The sequence below is a fragment of the Oratosquilla oratoria genome, chromosome 7 (genome assembly GCF_046742065.1).
Source record: "Oratosquilla oratoria isolate Oo_2021 chromosome 7, ASM4674206v1, whole genome shotgun sequence".
Lineage (NCBI taxonomy): Eukaryota > Metazoa > Arthropoda > Malacostraca > Stomatopoda > Squillidae > Oratosquilla > Oratosquilla oratoria.
Genome location: NC_134783.1, coordinates 60689956 through 60709946, shown reverse-complemented (window position 1 = coordinate 60709946; position 19991 = coordinate 60689956). Strand labels below are relative to the sequence as shown.

The window sequence follows — 19991 nt, the reverse complement described above, 5'->3', positions numbered from 1 at the left end:
AATTCTAACACAGGCTTTACTACTCTTGCAAAGACTCTTGACTGCCCTTAACACCTTTCCCCCATCCCATATATCTGCAAAACTTTCCACAGTGCCTTTCTGTCTACTCTGTCATAGGCTTTCTGCAAATCAAGGCCCAATCAACATCCTTACCTTTTGCCAAAGCCTTCTCACAAATCTGCTTTACCAAAAAAATCTGATCTATGCATACTCTATCTTTCTTAAAACTACACTGTTCTCCATTTACTGTACCCATCTTCAGTGCAGAGATCAGCCTATTAACCCCTACCATACTTCTTGTGTGTGGGAGTGGATCTATGCTTTTGACTTTAGTTACCTCCCTTGTCAGGAGGAAAAACCCGTTAGTATATGTATATGATTCTTTTTTATAGTATATCTCTGGAAAATTTATTATTTCCCCCAAAACCCTCCACACACTTATTTACATCACTCAAAAATGTTCTCTCTCTTCGACACTTTTTTTTACTACGAAGGCCACACTCACAAATACTTATATTTCCCATCACAATCTCATCTTAACGTAAATCATCTTCAATGATACTTCTCTCTATTCCATCACACACTCGTTTATCTCATTACCTTTCAGTTAGGACAGGATAAGCAGCAGGAGCTAATTAAATTTATAAACATATCATGCTGAACCTAGCACACATAATTTCAAGATCAGAATTTAAAAAAATAACAACATGAAGAAAGTTCAGGTATGGCACAACATTTTTATCTTTTGACTAACCTGTTGTAATCTAAATGCTTGGCCATTGGAATACTTGATTGGGGAAACATTACGATACAAAGTGTCCTGAATCCGACGCATTATGTTTTCAGTTCGTTCAGGAGCCGTTTTCATACATAACATAGCGTCATGAACAGGAAAGGGCATGAACTTTACACTGTGATTACTGCAAACGAATGAGAACAATAATTGAATTTAAGTACAGATGTCATTCATACTGTTACCTCATATAAAAATATTTGAGTCATCACCCCAAACAACATACACAAAATATTTCTTTGTTCAACTACTCACCTCTGCAGTGCATAAGCAATATCACTATACCCCAATAATGTTACGTTATTTCTGTCGTAGCTTATGTACTGAAGTTTGGAATTAATCTGCAAGGCTTTGGCCAGCAACCTTGCACCACTGTCTCCCATATAATTACCGCTGGGGGAAAACACATAAAAAATTATATATAATACATCTTACCTAAAGTACTCCAGTTAATATTAATCTCATTCACCTCAACTTGTTTATAAAAAAAAAAAAAAAAAAAAAAAATCATAATATAATGAAAAAATATATACAATACTGCATACCCATATAAAAAAAAATTAATATTTCTCACACTTTACTTAAACCTTGATCAAATCATTAATACAACAAACCCAGAATCAATAATGTGGTATTCACTCTGCCCAATACATGGCCCCTGCTACACTTTTCCAAAACCATAAGGCCTAAAAGTCATCCTTACTTTTTCCTTAAGCTTTCTCACCTTACAAATATATAATATATATACAAGATAAGAGGGAGGGTGGAGTGTATTTAGGGATGGAATAGGTGGGAATGGTTTTATGCCTTTTTCTTTTTGGCTACCTCCCTTGCACGGGGGAAAAAGCCTTGGTATATGTATGTATGTATGTATGTATGTATGTATGTATGTATGTATGTATATATATATATATATATATATATATATATATATTTACACACACACACACACACATATATATATGCACTGGGGGTCCTTGAGTTAGGAGATTTCCATTCCATGTGCACAACTCATCCCAATAATTTTTCAGTAGCCAAATCTGCCAGTTCCCTCTCTACTCCCACTCTCCTCACTCCATCCAAGATTGTAATCCCTATCATACTTCTCAGACACTTAATCTCAAACACATTCATAATACTCCTGTCTGCCTCTTAAATTCCAAGTCTCAATCCTATATAGTGTCATAGACACAATTACCTGTTCGTATAATCTTCTCTTTGCATCCATTCCCAGATACCTATTCCTCATGACACTTTTCATTCCCGCATGACATCTATTTGTATGGTTCCAACTTGGGCTATATCCTTATTTTCCAATTATGATACTCGTATGTTAATTCAAAATTTCTTAATCAAATTCTAAGTATGATAACTGGAAAACAAGGATATAGCCCAAGTTTGATCCATTCATGAACTTGAAGCCAGGGATGATAAATTGGAGAGTAATAGACAGGAACCACCAGTATTGTTCCTTTCCTGTATGATGATATGGTTTAACATCACACACTCCCCCCTATCGGGAGGCTAGGACAGTGCCCCTCACAGAGGGCTTTGTAGCATGGAATTTAATGAACCATGCCCTTGGTTCAACTTCGCCGGTGGCAGGATTCGAACCGCCCTCACCTAGACCTCTGCCGCAATTAACGACGCCCTAACCCGCTCAGCCAGCAAGCTTCCTGTATACTACAGTTATATGAATACAGGTCTCTTGTATGAAACTGGGTATTGATTAGCTGATACCATAGAACTCTAGTCCCTTAAGATTCTGACCAAAACCCTCTGAATACATCTGTCCTTACCTAATATCCAGACTCTGTAAACAATGATTACTCCCCAATGCATTCAAAAGATTATGCAATTCTGTCTTCAATCTTGAATCACTGAAAGACAAGGACTCCAGAACACAGTCTTCTTCCTGTGAAAGAAACAAGTATTACATAAATGACACAATTTATGTACAATGTGAACAAATGGGTAGTTTTTGACATAATGGAAAAAAAAAAAATCTTTCACAAGTAGCCAAACTTCTAATAATCTCAAATAATATAAAGCTTTTTCTCCTGCTATCCTTATGGTGTGCAGAAGCTTATAATGTTTATACCTAAGACATCAACCTGATCATCTATACGAAAATGCCACAGCAGCATTCTTAGAACTTACACATTCCTATTCAGTATTTAAATACTAACACCTTATCAATTCTACCTTTATGCTTCACTATGCATGTATAATTTTACTTTTTTATTTAGGTGTACCAGTTTACTTTCTAAATACCACAACCCTTGAGAACAAATCAACATGAATACGCGAGAAAAAATTCTATAGTTTTCCAGTTTAAAGCAAAATCTTTCATAAAACATATGTCCACAATTAAGAATACAGTAGCAACTCCAGTTACTGAATAAGTAGGTCTCAATAAGATTATATGTTATCAAGTCATGAAAATGATAAAGGTATGATAGAATTAGTGACAGGACTGGAAGAGAGATGGATTTGGTAGAAGAGTAGTTCAAGTCAACCTAAGATGGGTCATGTCATGAGAATGGATGAAGGTAGATACAGACAGCATTAATACACAACAGCATACCCTTCTCCAACAAAACAAACTAAACACACTTACATACAACTAAAACAATTACAATCCAAACACTAATAAAGAAAACCACTGAAGGGGGTGGATGGGAGTGGAGTATGTGGGGGATGGAATGGGTGGGAGTGGTTTTTATGCCTTTGTTTTTTGGTTAGCTTCCTTGTAAGGGGGAAAAAGCCTTGGTGAATGACTGTATGAGAATTTGGTGGCTAGTTCTGAAGAGTTTGTTTTGCTATCTGAGTGTGCATGTGATTTTGCATGGATGTGTTGTATGATGCAGCTAATTTGAACTGATTTGACCATCCCATGTATGTGGGGCCTTTGCTACCTGTGTGAAAAGAATTAATTTTTACAAATATGTGGCCAAGACTGTGTGCAAGAACAAGAAAGAAATTGGTGCTATACCTGAATCATGTGGACAACCGCCTCCATGACGTGAAAGACATATTTGCTCTTGATGCTATGAAGATTACGCCCAATGGTTAATTTGTGAATGCTCTTGTTCTTACTAATAGCAGACACTACTGGTCCCAGTTGGGCCTCCAAACCTTGTGTTAGGGTAAAAAATATATGTATTACTTAATTAGGCTCAGTTTTTGTAAATATACAAAAAATTATAAATGTATGAATAAAATATTCCACTTCTAAATAACTATAACAAAGCATCTTTACTAAACAGTCATCTCTTTACCATTGCCTGAAATATCCAGTGCAGACAATGTATGCAGACAGACAAATGTATGAATAAAATATTCTACTTCTAAAAAAAACTATCACAAAGTATTTACACCAAACAGTCATCTCTTTACCATTGTCTGAAATGTCCAATGCAGACAGACAGCGAACACCGTGGATACAGGATTCCAAAATTTGAGCGCCTGTTGTCCCCAGCTGATTACTGCTGAGGTCCAACTCAACTTCCGATATATTTTCATTACAAGCTAGACCTAATAACACATTCCTGGAAAATTATGGAAAAACAAAAGCTTGAAAATATGGTATAACATCAATTCGACCTAAAATGCCTAAACATTTTGTTGCACCTAGCTAGAGTAGGAGAAATACCATCAAAGAAATACGTATGCACATATCTGTAGAGTAACTTACTAATGTACACATTAATAGTAATAACAAAAAGACATACATATATCAAAAGCTTTTTCCCCCTTACACGGGAGGTAGCCAAAAAACAAAAGCAAAGAAACCATTCCCATCAATTCCATTTCCTACATACTCCACTCCCCTCTACCCACTTCCCTCCCTCTTATCTTGGCACCTCCTGGATGACGGGTCATCCCTGCATCTCGTCCACTGCCCTGGGTTATAAGCAGTGTCACAAGACAGCACATCCACAGCAAGGCTGCTTCATAAAATCAGCGACCCCCCTCTCCATCCTCTCATGCAGAAAAGGAGATGGGGATAAATCCCTTCAAGCTGTGTCTATCTATTTCTCATACATACTACCTCACCCCCACATCCCCCACCCACTCCCCCTCATAATGGCAATTATGCTTTCTTCTGGAAACTTCCATAACTCACTACACATACGAACACACACACACATGCAATGATGCATCACTTTTAATTTCTACATCTATACACAATGCTAACAGAATTTATATTAATATATACTACATTAGCTCCTCTTGGATGATGGGTCATCCCTGTTTCCTCCCCACTGCCCAGGTCAAAAGCAATGCAGCAAGACACAGTGCATCCACTGTAGGGCTACTTCATTTACACGGCAACTCTCCCTCCTCGTCCCCCCATGCAGAAAATAGAGAAGATAGGGAGAAATCCCTTTGGTCTGTGTCCAAATATCATCCATACACAACCATTCTCCATTCACACCTATCCCCTGCCATATACTACCACAAGGTTAAATACAATTTTCAGGGATGGAGAGCTGTTGTCTTTCCCTGGGGCTCAGTGATAGCCACTGACAACCTTGATCTCAAAAATATACCTATCCTTGCTCCAAGTTAAACAATTCTAAGATAAAAGAAAACAAATCCTATCAAAAATGTCAAAATTACATTACCATGTAATTGTATCCCACACATATGGGGCAGTAATTCATAACTACTACTGTATTCAGTTTCAGATTTGTACTCACTTTAAAGCATCTGCAGGGAGTTTACAACTAGATAAATTTAGTGACTTCAGCGCAAGAGTGGAAGTAAAATACTGCTTGAAGGATGGCAGCATTTCTCTTGTCTTTTTGCTTCCAAAGCCGTTACGTGAAATATTAAGATGGGCTAGACTACTTGTGCATCCTCGTAACAAAGCACCAAACACCTGCAACAAAGAAATGCACAGTCGCATTTACTACATTGAATTTGTCTTTTCCCTTCAAAAATCGTGGTACATACATACATATACCAAGAATTTTCCCCCTTTCAAGGAAGGTAGCAAAAAAGAAAAAGGCATAAAATCATTCCCACCCATTCCATCCCTAAATACACTCCACTCCCCTCCACCCTCCCTCTTATCTTAGCACCTCTTGGTACTGACAATATTCTTTTCCATCAACTTTGTACCAAGTAACCATTAAAATTCTATCTACTTGACTTTCCCATTTCACTTTTTTTTTCTTTAACACTTATGCACAAAAGAAAATAAAGAAAATGTTGTATACTTACAGCATCAATGGCACATTCTGTTCCTGACAGATCGAGGGATTTGAGTACATTTGGTTGTGCGAGGAAGTTGTATAGATTGTTCACATCATCACGAAGAGAGTTGCCTGCTAGACTAAGGAATGTGAGTGTCTGACCCATGTACTGTAAAAGAAAAAGTCAACTATAAGTGATAAACTATGCTGCAAGACTGCCCAAACCATTATACTTGCAAATATGAAAAAAAAAATGCAAACATCGTTTACATTCAATTTACCATATAAAGTTCCCGTATTTTTGAACACACATTATGTCCAAGTTGCAACCTATAATATCTTTTAAAAATGGAAGGACAAAGAATACATAAATTCATAATTGTGAATGACTATAGACATCAGCATAACCCAATAAAAACAGCAGCCTCACCACCCTGCCATTCACAGATAAATATCATTAATAGGAGAAAAATAAGGCCTTACCAAGGGTCATTAAAAAAAAAAGTAATACTGTTCGGTGGACGTGAATAACAATGAAAAAGCAAATGTATTTTGTAAGATCTCAAGTCCCCCAACCACTTAAGAAAAGCTATTGGTCTGTTTACCTTATTAACCGATAGTGAATGTGACAGCATGTTGACTCCCTTGCTGGTGAGTCCACAGTAGGAAAGGTTTAGGTGACACAGCCCCTTAGCTTGTCGGCCTATGGGGTTGCTGATGTGTACAGCTCCTGTGGTGAGAGAAATTTCAGTAAAGAACAGAAAAGAAAAGAAAAAAAAATGGGAACAAATCTATCAGATTTTATCAATTTTTAAAATTCACAGGCTCTTTTAATCTGATTCTTTCCAGATTTACTGTATACACAGGCCTTACATACAACATAAATTTAACATAAGTTAATTAACCTCTTCAATACGAGTCAAATTCTCGAGCGAAGTATCGGATGCCTCACGTACAATGATGCATCACAATACTCACATTATAAGATATAAAGTCACTGCTGTATTACTTGTTCTCTTTCACTCTGAGTAGTAATAAACACAGAAAATGTGATCAAGCCAGTTCACAGAATTTGGGGGTCACTCAGCTACTACAAAATAAATGTAATCAGGACATCAACGCTGGCATCCTCACGTACCCACCGAACCCACTCGTGCCTCATGATAGTACCTACATAGGTGTCCTCGTATGGAAGAGGTTAATTGTGAACACCTTTGCAGGTCTACTTGCTTAGACTAATCCCCATTAGCATCCCACAACTGCAATTTGGCAATTATTTTACAGTCCATATTTACGAAGATACATTGACACAACTTTACATGCATTTATGTTTCTATGCAACCCATGTTAGTCAAGCAACTGTCATATGAACCATACACCAAGTGCACATACTGAACTTCTGGTGTAACATACATGTGTGTTCAAAATCTACTTTGATACTAAAGCTATCTTATCTTAGACAATTGCTCATAATTCTTTAGTTAATCAGTAACAATGTAACAATATTTTGAGGTACATTATACAGCCTGAATATTTCTTTGTAAATCTAGACTATCAATGATTGAGCTCCTTATCATTCAACTATCATTATCACTAACAACAACACTGCTTCCCAGTGGGCACATTTATTGGACATATTTACTAAAACACAACCTTGTCAAGCAACATGACAAAGCACTTGCAATATACTGTCATATTCATATGTTTATAGATACCCCTAAGCAGTGTTGCTTATACACACTTAGTTTATACTCTTTTTGGATTAGGTCAGTTTTTGAGGCATCAAAATATGACTTTTTGAAACCTGAATTACCTCCATCTTAGCAGACAAACTGTCTGCTGAGATGGAGGTGTTTCATGGTTCGAAAAATTGCATTTTGATGCCTTGAAAACTGCCTGCCAAATTGCAAGACCCCAGTGTACTTTTTCTGAGGTATTATATTATGAATTCGTGTTCTTATTTATTTCCTTATCCTTATATTACTTTTGACGTACAGCAGTCCCTCATTATCAATGGAGGTTTGGTACTAAAGATATTAATCAATACCCAAAACTTTCTATATCAATTTTCACTTGGTAAGTATTAGCTGGTTTCAAAGTTTATGTATCATGTTGATTCATATTTTACTGTTATACACAACTTATTTCAACATGCTTATTGGAAAAAACAAATTGAAGGGTGTGGCTATAGTGTCAAACAGGTGATAAACTATGACGAGATAGGCCTGTATTGAAGAAAATGTCATCCAGAACCTTTATTGCTAAGGAGAAAACAATGCCAGGATTTAAAGCATCCAAAGACAGATTAACCCTGGTGCTGGGTGGTAATGCAGCTGGGGACCTGAAGCTGAAGCCTTTACTGATCTACCGCTGTGAAAACCCAAGGGCACTTAAGGGCTATGTGAAAGAATATCTCCCAGTGATATATAGATCCAACAAGAAGGCCTGGATGACGTCTTCTATGAACCAGCATTATGTTGCAAATTATTTGTCCCCTGCACTGCGTGACTATGCTGCCAAAGAAAACATTGCCAACCATTTCCTCCTGCTGGTTGACAATGCCCCAAGCCACCCAACAACCATGGAAGATTGGGCAGACAACATAGAGGTGATGTTTCTGCCCAAAAACACGACAGCACTCATCCAGCCCATGGACCAAGGTGTGATCACCACTTTCAAGGCATATTACCAGCACCGCACAATGAGTCAACTGATTAACATGACTGACAGCCCAGACGAGCCCACAATCAAGCAGTTCTGGGCCAGTTATAATATCAAGAAGACCATTGACAATATCAATGCAGCATGGGAGGTGACAGAGAAAACAATGAATGGCTGAAAGAAACTGGGGCCCGATTGTGTCAAGCCAGCTGACAACTTTACTGGATTTAGTGATGTGGGACCAATTCGTAAGGACATTATCAGGTTCTCACAGATGGCTGGCTGGCTTCAAGGAGGTGAGGATGATGTGAATGAATTGCTACAGTCTCATGATGAGCCACTCGGCAATAAAGATCTGATGGTGTTGGAACAAGAACAAGCTCTCCATGGCAATGATGATGGTGATGATGCACCCAAGCAAGGCCTTGACATCAAAACACTTCATGAGGTATTCTCTGGCCTAGATCCAATCAGTGAAAAAAATAAAGGAAAGGGACCCAAACCCAGCATGAAGTGGAACATTTGCCTATAATGTGGACCATGCCTTCAAGGTCTACAGAAATATATTTGAGGCCAAGAAAAAAAATGCAAGACAAACCACCATTTCCAGCTTCTTCAAACCTGCCACTCCCTCCCACCCAGCCCCCACCCTGCATCAGTTGATCCAGATGCCCCTCCACCACCTTTCCAGTCTACATCTGGGGCTCTTCCGTCCACCTCTGCTGCCCAGAATTCATCACGCACTACTACTTCTGATGATGAGGAGAAGGCTTCCTCAAGATTTTAATAAGACTAACCATGAAAGGTATGTGCAGTGCGGTATCATTTAACTAGTGGCTAGTAGCGTTCTACAGAGCCACATTTTCTGCTCTTTCCAGTGGATGTAGGCCTACCAGGGAAACCAATGTATAAAAAAATAATGCGTCTATAACACTACCTCTTTGGATGGCGTGGAAGTGTTCTGTATCTCTCAATATAGGCCATGCCAAGGCTACTCTCTCCATGAAATTAATTCCTATCAAAACTCAAGTTCATTATCTGATTGTTCATTATTTGACCTGGTTTTCAGGAACATTACCCAATCATATAGTGGCAGAAACATGTAATATGCCACTCGTGATGGTCCCCCCCACCCCCCACCCCTCCTGGCCATGCCACTGATTCTGTTCAGTTCTTACCATATCAGACTGATTGAAATTAGTTATTTGAAGGATCAGAAGTAGTGACTATTAAATAAAAGTAGCCCAGTATTCAAGTAAACTGGTATCAGTGGTGTATCAAAGGAGGAGGGATGACAGGGGGTGGACTTTGCAAATGTGTTGTATTTATTGTTGTCATTTCATACTGGCTTTTTCTGTGGCTTCCCCATGCCATCACATACATGCCATGTTTATATATGTTTATATTCAATTTTACCATTTTGCACTGCCAATAATACGAGTCATGTTATTCTATAAAAATGGTGTTTAGTCCTGCCGTGATCAGTACTGTATAGCAATGATGACAAATGGGGAGCTGGCAGAAATCATTATGAAGGTGTGATACAGTATGGATAGATGGTTGATATCATTTAAATGATTAAATAATGATAGCCAGTGGGCAGTGGACTTAGGTAACTTCTCAGCATGCTATGCCACTGATTGGTATGCTTTTCACAATAATGTATCAAATAAATAGCATAAATATTAGCCCTATGTGATTTGAATTTAGTTCTTTATGAATATTATAACACGTATAACTTTTTCTTAAAGTAGGACATGGCTTTAAAACTTAGCCCAGTTTACTACTTGCAGCCCAATTTGGCAACCTTCTCCATTGCCATTTGTCACCTCCACCACTGTCGTTCTTCTTCTCACTCCATCTCACCTCATATATGTTTGGTCATTGAAAAAAAAAAAAAAAAAGAAAAAAAAGTATAAATCATTGTGCCAATGACGCAAAGTGGGAAGGCAAAGAAACTTCCAAAAAGGTGATGATGATATGGTTTAACATCACAAACTCCCCCCTATCGGAAGGCTAGGATGGTGCCCCTCACAGAGGGATTTGTAGCATGGAATTTAATGAACCATGCCCTTGGTTCAACTCTGCTGGTGGTAGGATTTGAACCGCCATCCCCTCGACCTTCACTGCAAGTAACAACACCCTAACCCGCTCAGCCAGCGAGCTTCCTACTTCCGAAGAGGTGCAGACAAAAATAAAATTATGCCTGAGTAATGAACTGGAGGAGCTGCAAGGCTCTTGGTAGGGATGGCACGACCCTGAAGAACTTCAGAATCCAAGTACTGAGGAGTGCAAGCGCTCAGAGACGAAGATGAAACCACCCCCAAAAGAAGCTCCCAGCAGTCATCTGACTTCAGCACCACTGTGGATCTCATGCTCAGCATCGGCTGCCATACGTAATTTGCATCACACTACTCGCACTATAAAATATAAAGTCACTGCTTTATTACTCATTCTCTTTAATTATGAGTAATAATAAACACAGAAAACGTGATCAAACCAGTCCACAGAATCCGGGGTAACTCGTGTACAACTACAAAAAAATATATATATTATAAAGACACTGACACCGGCATCCTTGCATACCCACTCGCTCCTCATGACACCTAAGTATGCATTCATCGTAAGGAAGTGGTTAACAGTATTTCTTGCACCTTTTCAAACATGGATGGTTGACAACTGGCAAAATTGCTCCCTGGCCTCAAATTTCAGCCAGTGATAGAAAAAGTCCCACATCAACACAACACAGACAACAGTTGTAAACTCCTCTGCCTGTGGTGTCACCTGGCGGGTGATAGGTCCTTTACAGTTATCCCCATACTATTTTCTCCATTCTTCAATTCTTGCCCTCCCAGCTTGTATGTGTCCATTATCCCATTCTAACATATTATCTGTGGTACTATTTGTAGTTATTTTGCAATTCTTTGTTCCAAGCATGCAATCTAGGTTCTGTTGAGGATGTGATTTCATGTTACATTTAAATATTTGTTGCTCCTAGGAATTAATCTTAATCCTTTGATAAGAAAGCCCAATAATAAAACTCTTATTTTCTATAGATTGGAAGTCTTAAAAAAGATTAATATGCATGACTACAGCTGGTCATAATCCCAAAGACAGATAACTAAATCATGTTCCACAAATAATACATAGCAGAATATTTGAGCCTTCCCAATGCAAAGGAGCATCATATGATAAAGCAAGAGCCAAATGACCTTGGCCACTTTCAAATATATCACATTTTTTTGTCTGCTCCTTTTTTATATGCACTACACTGGCACAAGATTAGGACAGGATCCACATTGACTTTGATGGTTTTGTATGTCTGGGTTGGGGATGTGGTTGGACAAGGAGTGGAAGGGGGAGAGGGATTAAAAGAGGATGGGGAGTGGGATGCAGTGGGAGAAAGGGATTGGAAGTGGAAGAGGGAGTGGAAGTGGAAGAGGAAGTTACAGTGAGGGTGGGAGTGGGAGAGAGTGTGGGAAAAGTGGATGTGGGAGGGGGGGAAAGATAGGAGGAAGGGGAATGAGAGAGGATGGCAGAAAGGGAGGGGGTGAGGGAGAGGTGGAGGAAAAGGGGATGTATGTGGGGAGAGGAAAGGGAAACAGTGAGGGAGAGAGTGAGGAAGAGAGGGAGAGATGGAGGGAGGGAGGGCAGGGCAAGGGAGAGGAGGAGGAAGTGAGGGAGGGATGGAGGGAGGGAGGGGCAGGGCTAGGGAGAGGGGGAGGAAGAGAGGGAGGGAGGGAGAGGGGGAAGAAGGGAGAGAGGGAGAGGCAGAGCAAGGGAAAGGGGGGGAGGGAGGGAAGGAGGGGGGGAGGGAGAGAAGGAAGGAAGGAGGGAGAGAGGGAGAGTAGGAAGGAAGGAGGGTGGGGGAAGGGGGGGAGGGCAAGGGAGAAGGTGAAGGAAGGAGGGTGGGAGAAGGGGGGAGGGCAAGGGAGAAGGTGAAGGAAGGAGGGTGGGGGAAGGGGGGGAGGGCAAGGGAGAAGGTGAAGGAAGGAGAGGAAAAGTGTGGGTGCATAAGTGCATATGTGAATGTGCATGCATTTGCTTAACCCTTTTTTCTAAGATGTCCCTTACATGCTTTCCTTAGACTAATGCCAGATTTTTATTGAACTTCAAGCAGACTCTCAAACTGATAAGATTCGTGTTATCTCCACTAACCCCCTTGAAACAATGATGCACTTTATTAATTTTGTCCACACTGCTTTATCATCTCTAAGGCAGAAGCCATAGAAGCTAACACTTCTTATGCATGAGGTAAGGCTCAAATGAAACTGAGTAGACCCCAACACACTTCCAGTTCCCTTGGATAGTACAGAAGGAGCAGCAGCAACAGCAGGCAGTGGACACCATGTTAAACCACAGAAGACGCAAGCTTCCACTCATATTTACCACATTTGCACCAGTAAACTGTCTCAACATTTCTACCTTCTACTTTTGTTAACAAATCTCTCACTGCCTGAAATAGACCTTGGTCATTTACAAACAGTTCAGATGTTAATAAATAAACATTATACTGTGTTGAGGTAAGTAATTATGAGTGTCTGCTAGTCCCACAACTCTTGAAAGAAAACCCTGAGGATGAAAACGTCTTTATTGAACAAACCACAAGAAGACGGAGCTAGCTTGGCTACCAGACCGCAGAGGCTGGTTAATCCTGCAAGGGGAAGACAGAGGTTTCTATGCTGTGTCAGGGTCAAAAGAAGTCAATACCTTGTTCTGCCCTTTTATCCAAACAGAGAGTTGTAGTATGCCAAACCAAGAGTCACCATGTCTGTCTACTATATTTCTTAGTGATCCTAGGAAGCTCAAATTGAAAGCATGTTTGACAATAACCATTTCTTTTATGGACAGTGATACCGAATTGCAAAAACTTAATGAAAATTAAAATCTGGCATCAAATTTACGGTGTATTAATCAGGCATGTTATCTTAGAAACAAGTTACTCAATAAATGAAAGCTTTATAGAGGGGATACAAAAATCTAAAAAAATAATAATTACAGGATATCTTTATAGGGGTTAGCAATAATTAAAGCATATGGTCACAATGTACATTTATACCATTTGTAAATAACAGGTGTGCAGCCCATATCTTACCTTTATCTTCAAGTGGATTGTGTGAAAGATCTAATTTTTGCAGAGGAATACTGCTATTTGACAGAAGAGCTAATGACAATTTGTTTGCAAATTCCCTGAAATAGAAATTTTCACAATACATTTAGAGCTATACATGTCAAGATATATTCTACTCAAAGGAAATAAACAAGAACAGTTTAACTTTACTAACATTTAAGGTATAGACATTCCAGTCATCAACCATGGCTCGCCTGTTCCATACAATATTCCCCATACTATCATCATATGTAAAAATTTCAAATATTTCTATTCCTCATACTCACGCTTTGGCCCCTATATTGTCAAGGTACAATTCTTCTAGACTTAAGGATTTAGATACTACATGTAGGATTCTTTCTATGGCTTCATGTGAAAGTTTGCTGTGACTGGCTCGAAGCTTCCTGAACCATGTATTGTACTCCAGAGCACTAATGATTGGGATGAGGTCTCTGAAAAGAGCAGAAAAATGTTTACTTCAAATTGATGATGATGATATGGTTTAACGTCACAAACTCCCCCCTATCGGAAGGCTAGGACGGTGCCCCTCACAGAGGGCTTTGTAGCTCTGAAAAAAGCAGAAAATTGTTTACTCTAAATTACTTTTATAAAAAGGAAGCATGATTCAAGAACAATTCATCAGTAATATATAAATCACCAAATCTTAAATCACTATGTCTACAGATAGTGATTTTACATTTGGCTTATTCTCATGGGTAATACATAAATGACCAATTTTTTTTTTTTTTTTTTTTTTTTTTTTTTTTTTTTTTTTTTTTTTTTTTATGCGAATAGTAGAGCCTGTGTTACAATAAGTAATGGAGAGAATGAGTGGTTTCTTCCAGAGGAGTTCTGTGGAGGACCTGAGTAATGTAGCCAGCTGCTGTGGAGCTGTGGGTTTTCCACTTAGTGAAACTCAAGGTAACAATTATCATTATTATGATCAATGAGTCAACAAACCCACCTTCTCTGAATCCCTTCATTCCCTTTCACACCAGTAACTGCCACTATCCTAACTTTCCTGGCTAAAGTAAATGCCTCAAAGCATGAACTCGTTATTTCTTGCACTATCCCCTCAAAACACTTATTCCATATCAGAGGAATCATACATAAAAAGTTGAAAATATATACTACCTGTACTGCTACAGGTCAAGGTACTTACTTTTGATCTAAATAGTCGAAGTCATGAAGGTACAGTTCTCTAGTATCATGTGAGAGGTAGATTGTATCGACATCCCAAGCAACTTCCTCTCTGTAAGGAAGTGCATGGTAGTCGCACATGCACATGTATTGCGTAGAAAATCCCCCACAGGGCCCCATGTCTCGTGTACCACCTAAAGTCGCTCTTTCCAAGTCCTCAAGTTGGGAGAGTCTCTTTGGAGGCTGCACATCCACCTTTCTAATGATGTGCCTATTAAAGAAAAAAAGAACTCAAATTTATATTACTGCAGAAGATTAAAGCAGCATTCCATTATATGGATGAAAAGATGATGAAAAAAGTCATCATAACCCTGATATGTCCAAGACTGGAATATGTGTCAGTAGTATAGTTCCCACACAGAGTGAAGGGTATAAGCAAGGTTGAGAGAATACAAAGGGCAGCAACCACATTGGTCCCCTGCCTGGCTGATAAACCATATGAGGAGAGACCAAAAGCACTGGGTCTACCAACTTTGAAAGATCAAAGAGAAAGAGGTGCCATGATTACAGTGTTCAGGTTACTAAAGGGGATAGATTGCAATGTGAGAAGAGATCTCCCAATTAAAGACGGGAGAGCTTTAAGAGTTCAAATCTAAGTATTATAACTGGAAATAAAAGATATAGATTAAGTTGGAACTGTACATGAATCTGAGTCTAGGTATGTTAGAAAATTAGAAAATAGGAGGCTGGACCCAACAAGCGTTGCATCTTTCCTATATACTACACATACGCACACAATCATGTAAACACCATGGAGACACACACACACATGCAAAGAAACTTAAAAAGGATAACTACAGAAGAGAACTGAAAAAAAAAAAAACAGCTTCCCACACAGTGATAGATATATGGAACAAATTGGATGAAAAAATAGTGTGTGCAAACACAATACAAGGATTTAAGAATAAACTTGATCTTGCGAGATACAAAAACAGGTCACCACAAGCATAGCTCCCCTTCCCATATAATACAACTAGGTAAATACACAGAATCTGTGTGACCTCAATGGAAACTCTAACAGTCTAGCTGGTAAAGGGTTGGCATCTGTTTCTTACGTGAGAGGGGCCGCAGGGAATATGTTCTTGAGGGCTGTTCCGAGGTTAAGGACCATCGTGTCGACCTCATGACTGCTCTGTTCATCATTGGTTGTGTAGTATGTGTACACGCGATCACACACCGTCAGACATAGCTGCAATGAAAAGAAAAAAATTATCTTCAGTGTTTATAACATTAACATTCAAGAATGAAAAGTTGTTAGCATACTGTAATGCCAAAAGCCACTGCTCACTTGTTTACTGTGAAATTAGCTCCCAGTGTTTGCAGAAATATCTGGTGTCCATTAATTTCCAAATAAATTGTATCATACAATATTTGCCTTATTTTCATGTTTCAGTTTGCAACAAATTACACACACACACACACACACACAAGAGGACATGAAAAGAAACTTAAACTGAATGAAGAAACAGTGAGTGTAAAAACTATACAAGAATTTAAGATCAAACTGGATACTGAAAGATACAAAAGTGGTCACTACGAGCACAGCTCTCTTCCTGTAAAATACAACTAGGTAAACACACACACACACACACACATATTTACAGAATCATGAAAGGCATAGAAATTATTGATAGAGAGAATCTGATAAAATGGGATGATAGAAATACAAGAGGGCACGGAAAGAAAATCAAGAAAGACAGCTATAGAAGAGATCTGAAAAAGAACAGCTTTCCTCACAGAGTAATAGACAATTGGAACAAGTTAGATGAGAAGGTGGTGTGTGCAAAAACAATACATGAATTCAAAAATAGTTTAGATAAAATGAGATATGAAGACAGGACACCACAAGCATAGCTCCCCTTCCCATAAAATACAACTAGGTAAACAAACACAAACACAAACACACACACACACACACACACACACACACACACACACACACACACACACACACACACACACACACACACACACACACACACACACACACACACACACACACACGACTCGGTGGCGCAGTTGGTAGAGCACTGGACTGGGAAGTACGGTGGTGCTCGCAGTACCTGGTTCGAATCCTGCCCAGGGCCGAAATTTTTTCGGTATCGCTGTGCTTCGGGTCGTTACTCTGACTCTCGTGGGCGGGGAGTTGGGTGTGTGTGTGTGAAAGGTCATAGCATTACCCATAGATCGGTCATACGAGCTCTGAGCTCTCTTCCGGGAGGGAATTAGCTGTCGATCACGAGTCCAACACGTGATCCAAAGACCAATGTGAATACATACACACACACACACACACTCACTCACTCAAACTCTAGGTTGTGTTATTCATTACCACAAAGCAAGGACGCTAACCAAGTACGCCAAGACCACCGTTCAACTTGCCCTAGTCATGAATTCTGTGGGCGTCACCTTCACCTCTTCCATCGTGGGTTGTCAAATGGTCTCGTCAGCATGTTTTCCCATGATTTTTCAATGTCAATAAAGACAATTCAAAGTTTACCTTATCCACAAAGTACATAATGTTCCCCAAGTCTCCTTTTATCAAAAAGAGTGCATCGATAATGTAGTGTGCCAAGTAACGTGATGTTTTCGATCGTGCTTCGTGCATCGCGGACCCGCGTTCGAATCCAACAGCTGCCAATTACTTCTACTGGCTAGAATATAGGGCAAAGTCGGTGACCTCGACGTGACTTTCTAATACTGATAACGCGGGCCGATAATTGTTCCATGCGGGCGGGGACCACTTGCTCAGTGTACGGCCAAAATAAAAATAAAATAAATAAATACAGAGAGAGAGGGGGAGTGAGGAAGAGAACCCTTCCTCGAACACCAAACGGGCTTCACGTCGATCCCAACCTACGTGGTGCATCTTCCTTTCCTACCTTAAGTCTTAACATTTACGTTTATTTCTTTCTATCTTTATGTATTTGGTTGGTTAGTTATCCCTCGTGGGTGCGTCAACGCCCGCCAAAAATTGTAATTACGGTTGACATAACTATCAGTCGTGTTTGATGATGGATGGTACCTGATATTTCCGTTTGCTAGCTTTTTTCACATTCATTTAATAAAACCTGAATTTCAAATGAAAATGAGGGAAATGTAATTCAATTTATGTGAAAGCTAATTCAAAAATGGATTTTATATCTAAAATAATTCAGCATCAAATAATAAACTCCGAAGTTCAAATTAAGCCAAGAGAATTATAATGTAAAATGTATATGCCGTATTAAAACAGATGAACTTACATTTAAAATGAATATAAATTCAAAACAAAATTCGCATTAGATTAATTATATTAACATTAAAAAATTACTTAAACACATATTTTAAGTGGTTGAAAAAATCTAGAAACACTCAAATTATTTTTTTCTAATTTGGAATGTCAACGTATAATTATCAACATCTGGAATTTCTGAAGTTCGGAGTTTAAATATTTCACCCGAGTAATGATACCTGTCTATAATGCGTTTGCAGTTTTCACAACTTCTGCGTATTGTTTGTGTGCTTGTAGTTATCCCTCGTACTAAATCCAAAATTTAGAAATTCCGAAGTCCCGACATATAAAAATATAGAGCGCTGTTAACCCTTTTCATTCTAAAAATAAACAAAAAATAAATATGAATCAATAAAAGGTCACATATTACTGTCAGTTAGTGAATATTTAAACAAGTTTTCATCTCGTACGAATTTCATATATTTGTTGTTGACGTGCGGTCTTGTTACACAGCATCTTGCTCAAACTGTGGAAGGGGAACAAATATGTGGGTCAAAGCGGTTGGCTATTTGGACTCTATCACCTCTTTTAAGGAGGAAAAGACCTTTTGGTACATGTCTACGAATGTATATCTTGTTAACTGATGTTCGGGTTATTTCAAATCTACGTTTAAGTTTTATAAATCGATATTCACACGCACTACATCGTAGTTCATTTGTTTACATCCAACTTCACATTTCTTTAATTTTATGGTGAAACGGTACAGCTTTGGTCACTTTGGATCCTAACGCTAGTTTTCATGGAGAACCGTTATTCTGCTTTTCCTGCACCTTTTCCAAAAAGTTTGATTGCCTATTAAAGATGAACAAATCGATTAATTTAGTTTTTTTTTTTTTACGGGTCAGGATTTCCGTACGTCCTCCGCTGTGTTTACTTCGATCCTTTCGCCGTTTGTATGAATTCGGTACTTTTTCAAACTACCACCAAGCCATCTTTTTTCACTTGACGGGAAAAAGCCCCTCCGCAGCGGAAATATTTAAATTTACACTTTCATTTCGTGTTACTATTTTATCAACCAGCTACATCCAAAACAACACCAAATCCTGTTGTCAGTCGGCTCAATCTAACTACCTAGTGTCAAACACACACACAGACACTGCAAGCTACGTTGAATGAAAGTTTGTCGTCAGTAAAATGAAAAAATACAAAGTCCTGTTATCAGAAATTATTCGAAATCCTACAGGCGACAGCCTCAAGGTTTTATGAACCAAGGGCATCTCCACAGCTTAATAAAATCGTCTGCGTAAAAAAAAAAAAAGCCTACAATTCGTTCTCTTCCACCTCACGTCGTCCTCGGGACCACGAAATCCCCTCAGCAGGTGGCCTGGCTCGCCTGACCGATCCCACGGGATCTTGGGTATCCCACTTCACCCGAAGTCGATGTCGATCAATATTTACCCGCGGTAAGTAGGAAAACGAGCAAAGAGAACCACAGCCGGATGGGTCAGCTTTAACACAAAGTGTACGATGTATAACCCCCGATGATGACAAACCCCGGGTCCTGCGTCACCTAAAGAGAACATTTTTTTTATTTCATCTGAGGAGTTGCGTTTGCACATTTAACTGTACAAGAGGGGTGTGGGTGGTTGTTATGGACTGCTGTTTACCAGCGCTTCTAACTTTCGTGAAGGACCACGCCAGCGTCGTGCGTTATCTTATATTTGTTGGTTTAGTTTGTCGAAAGTCCTGTTTCCTGTGGGGAAGTTGTCGAGCGATGCTGAAAAGTATTTGGTGTTTTGTCGTCCTGAA

At 39.2% G+C, this 19991-nt stretch overlaps 1 protein-coding gene across 21 annotated transcripts in view; it reads right to left on the bottom strand.

Annotated features, from left to right (window-relative positions):
• The window catches only part of LOC143027176 (F-actin-uncapping protein LRRC16A-like), a 165291-nt gene that overhangs the window by 77077 nt on the left and 68223 nt on the right, over positions 1-19991 (bottom strand). For 20 of the 21 annotated variants that reach the window (XR_012966577.1, XM_076188294.1, XM_076188299.1 and 17 more), the window contains exons 5-17: positions 16024-16157; positions 14931-15179; positions 14056-14220; positions 13754-13848; positions 13262-13312; positions 6603-6727; positions 6026-6166; positions 5500-5681; positions 4193-4344; positions 3789-3931; positions 2593-2708; positions 1049-1186; positions 755-920 (exon numbers count right to left, since the gene is read on the bottom strand). Coding sequence is in view for 20 of the 21 variants with exons in the window: in XM_076188294.1 (XP_076044409.1) it covers positions 755-920; positions 1049-1186; positions 2593-2708; positions 3789-3931; positions 4193-4344; positions 5500-5681; positions 6026-6166; positions 6603-6727; positions 13262-13312; positions 13754-13848; positions 14056-14220; positions 14931-15179; positions 16024-16157 (1857 nt within the window). In the remaining variant the exon portion in view is untranslated. The remainder of the gene's footprint in view (positions 1-754; positions 921-1048; positions 1187-2592; positions 2709-3788; positions 3932-4192; positions 4345-5499; positions 5682-6025; positions 6167-6602; positions 6728-13261; positions 13313-13753; positions 13849-14055; positions 14221-14930; positions 15180-16023; positions 16158-19991) is intronic. The other variant, XM_076188301.1, reaches the window with a different exon arrangement.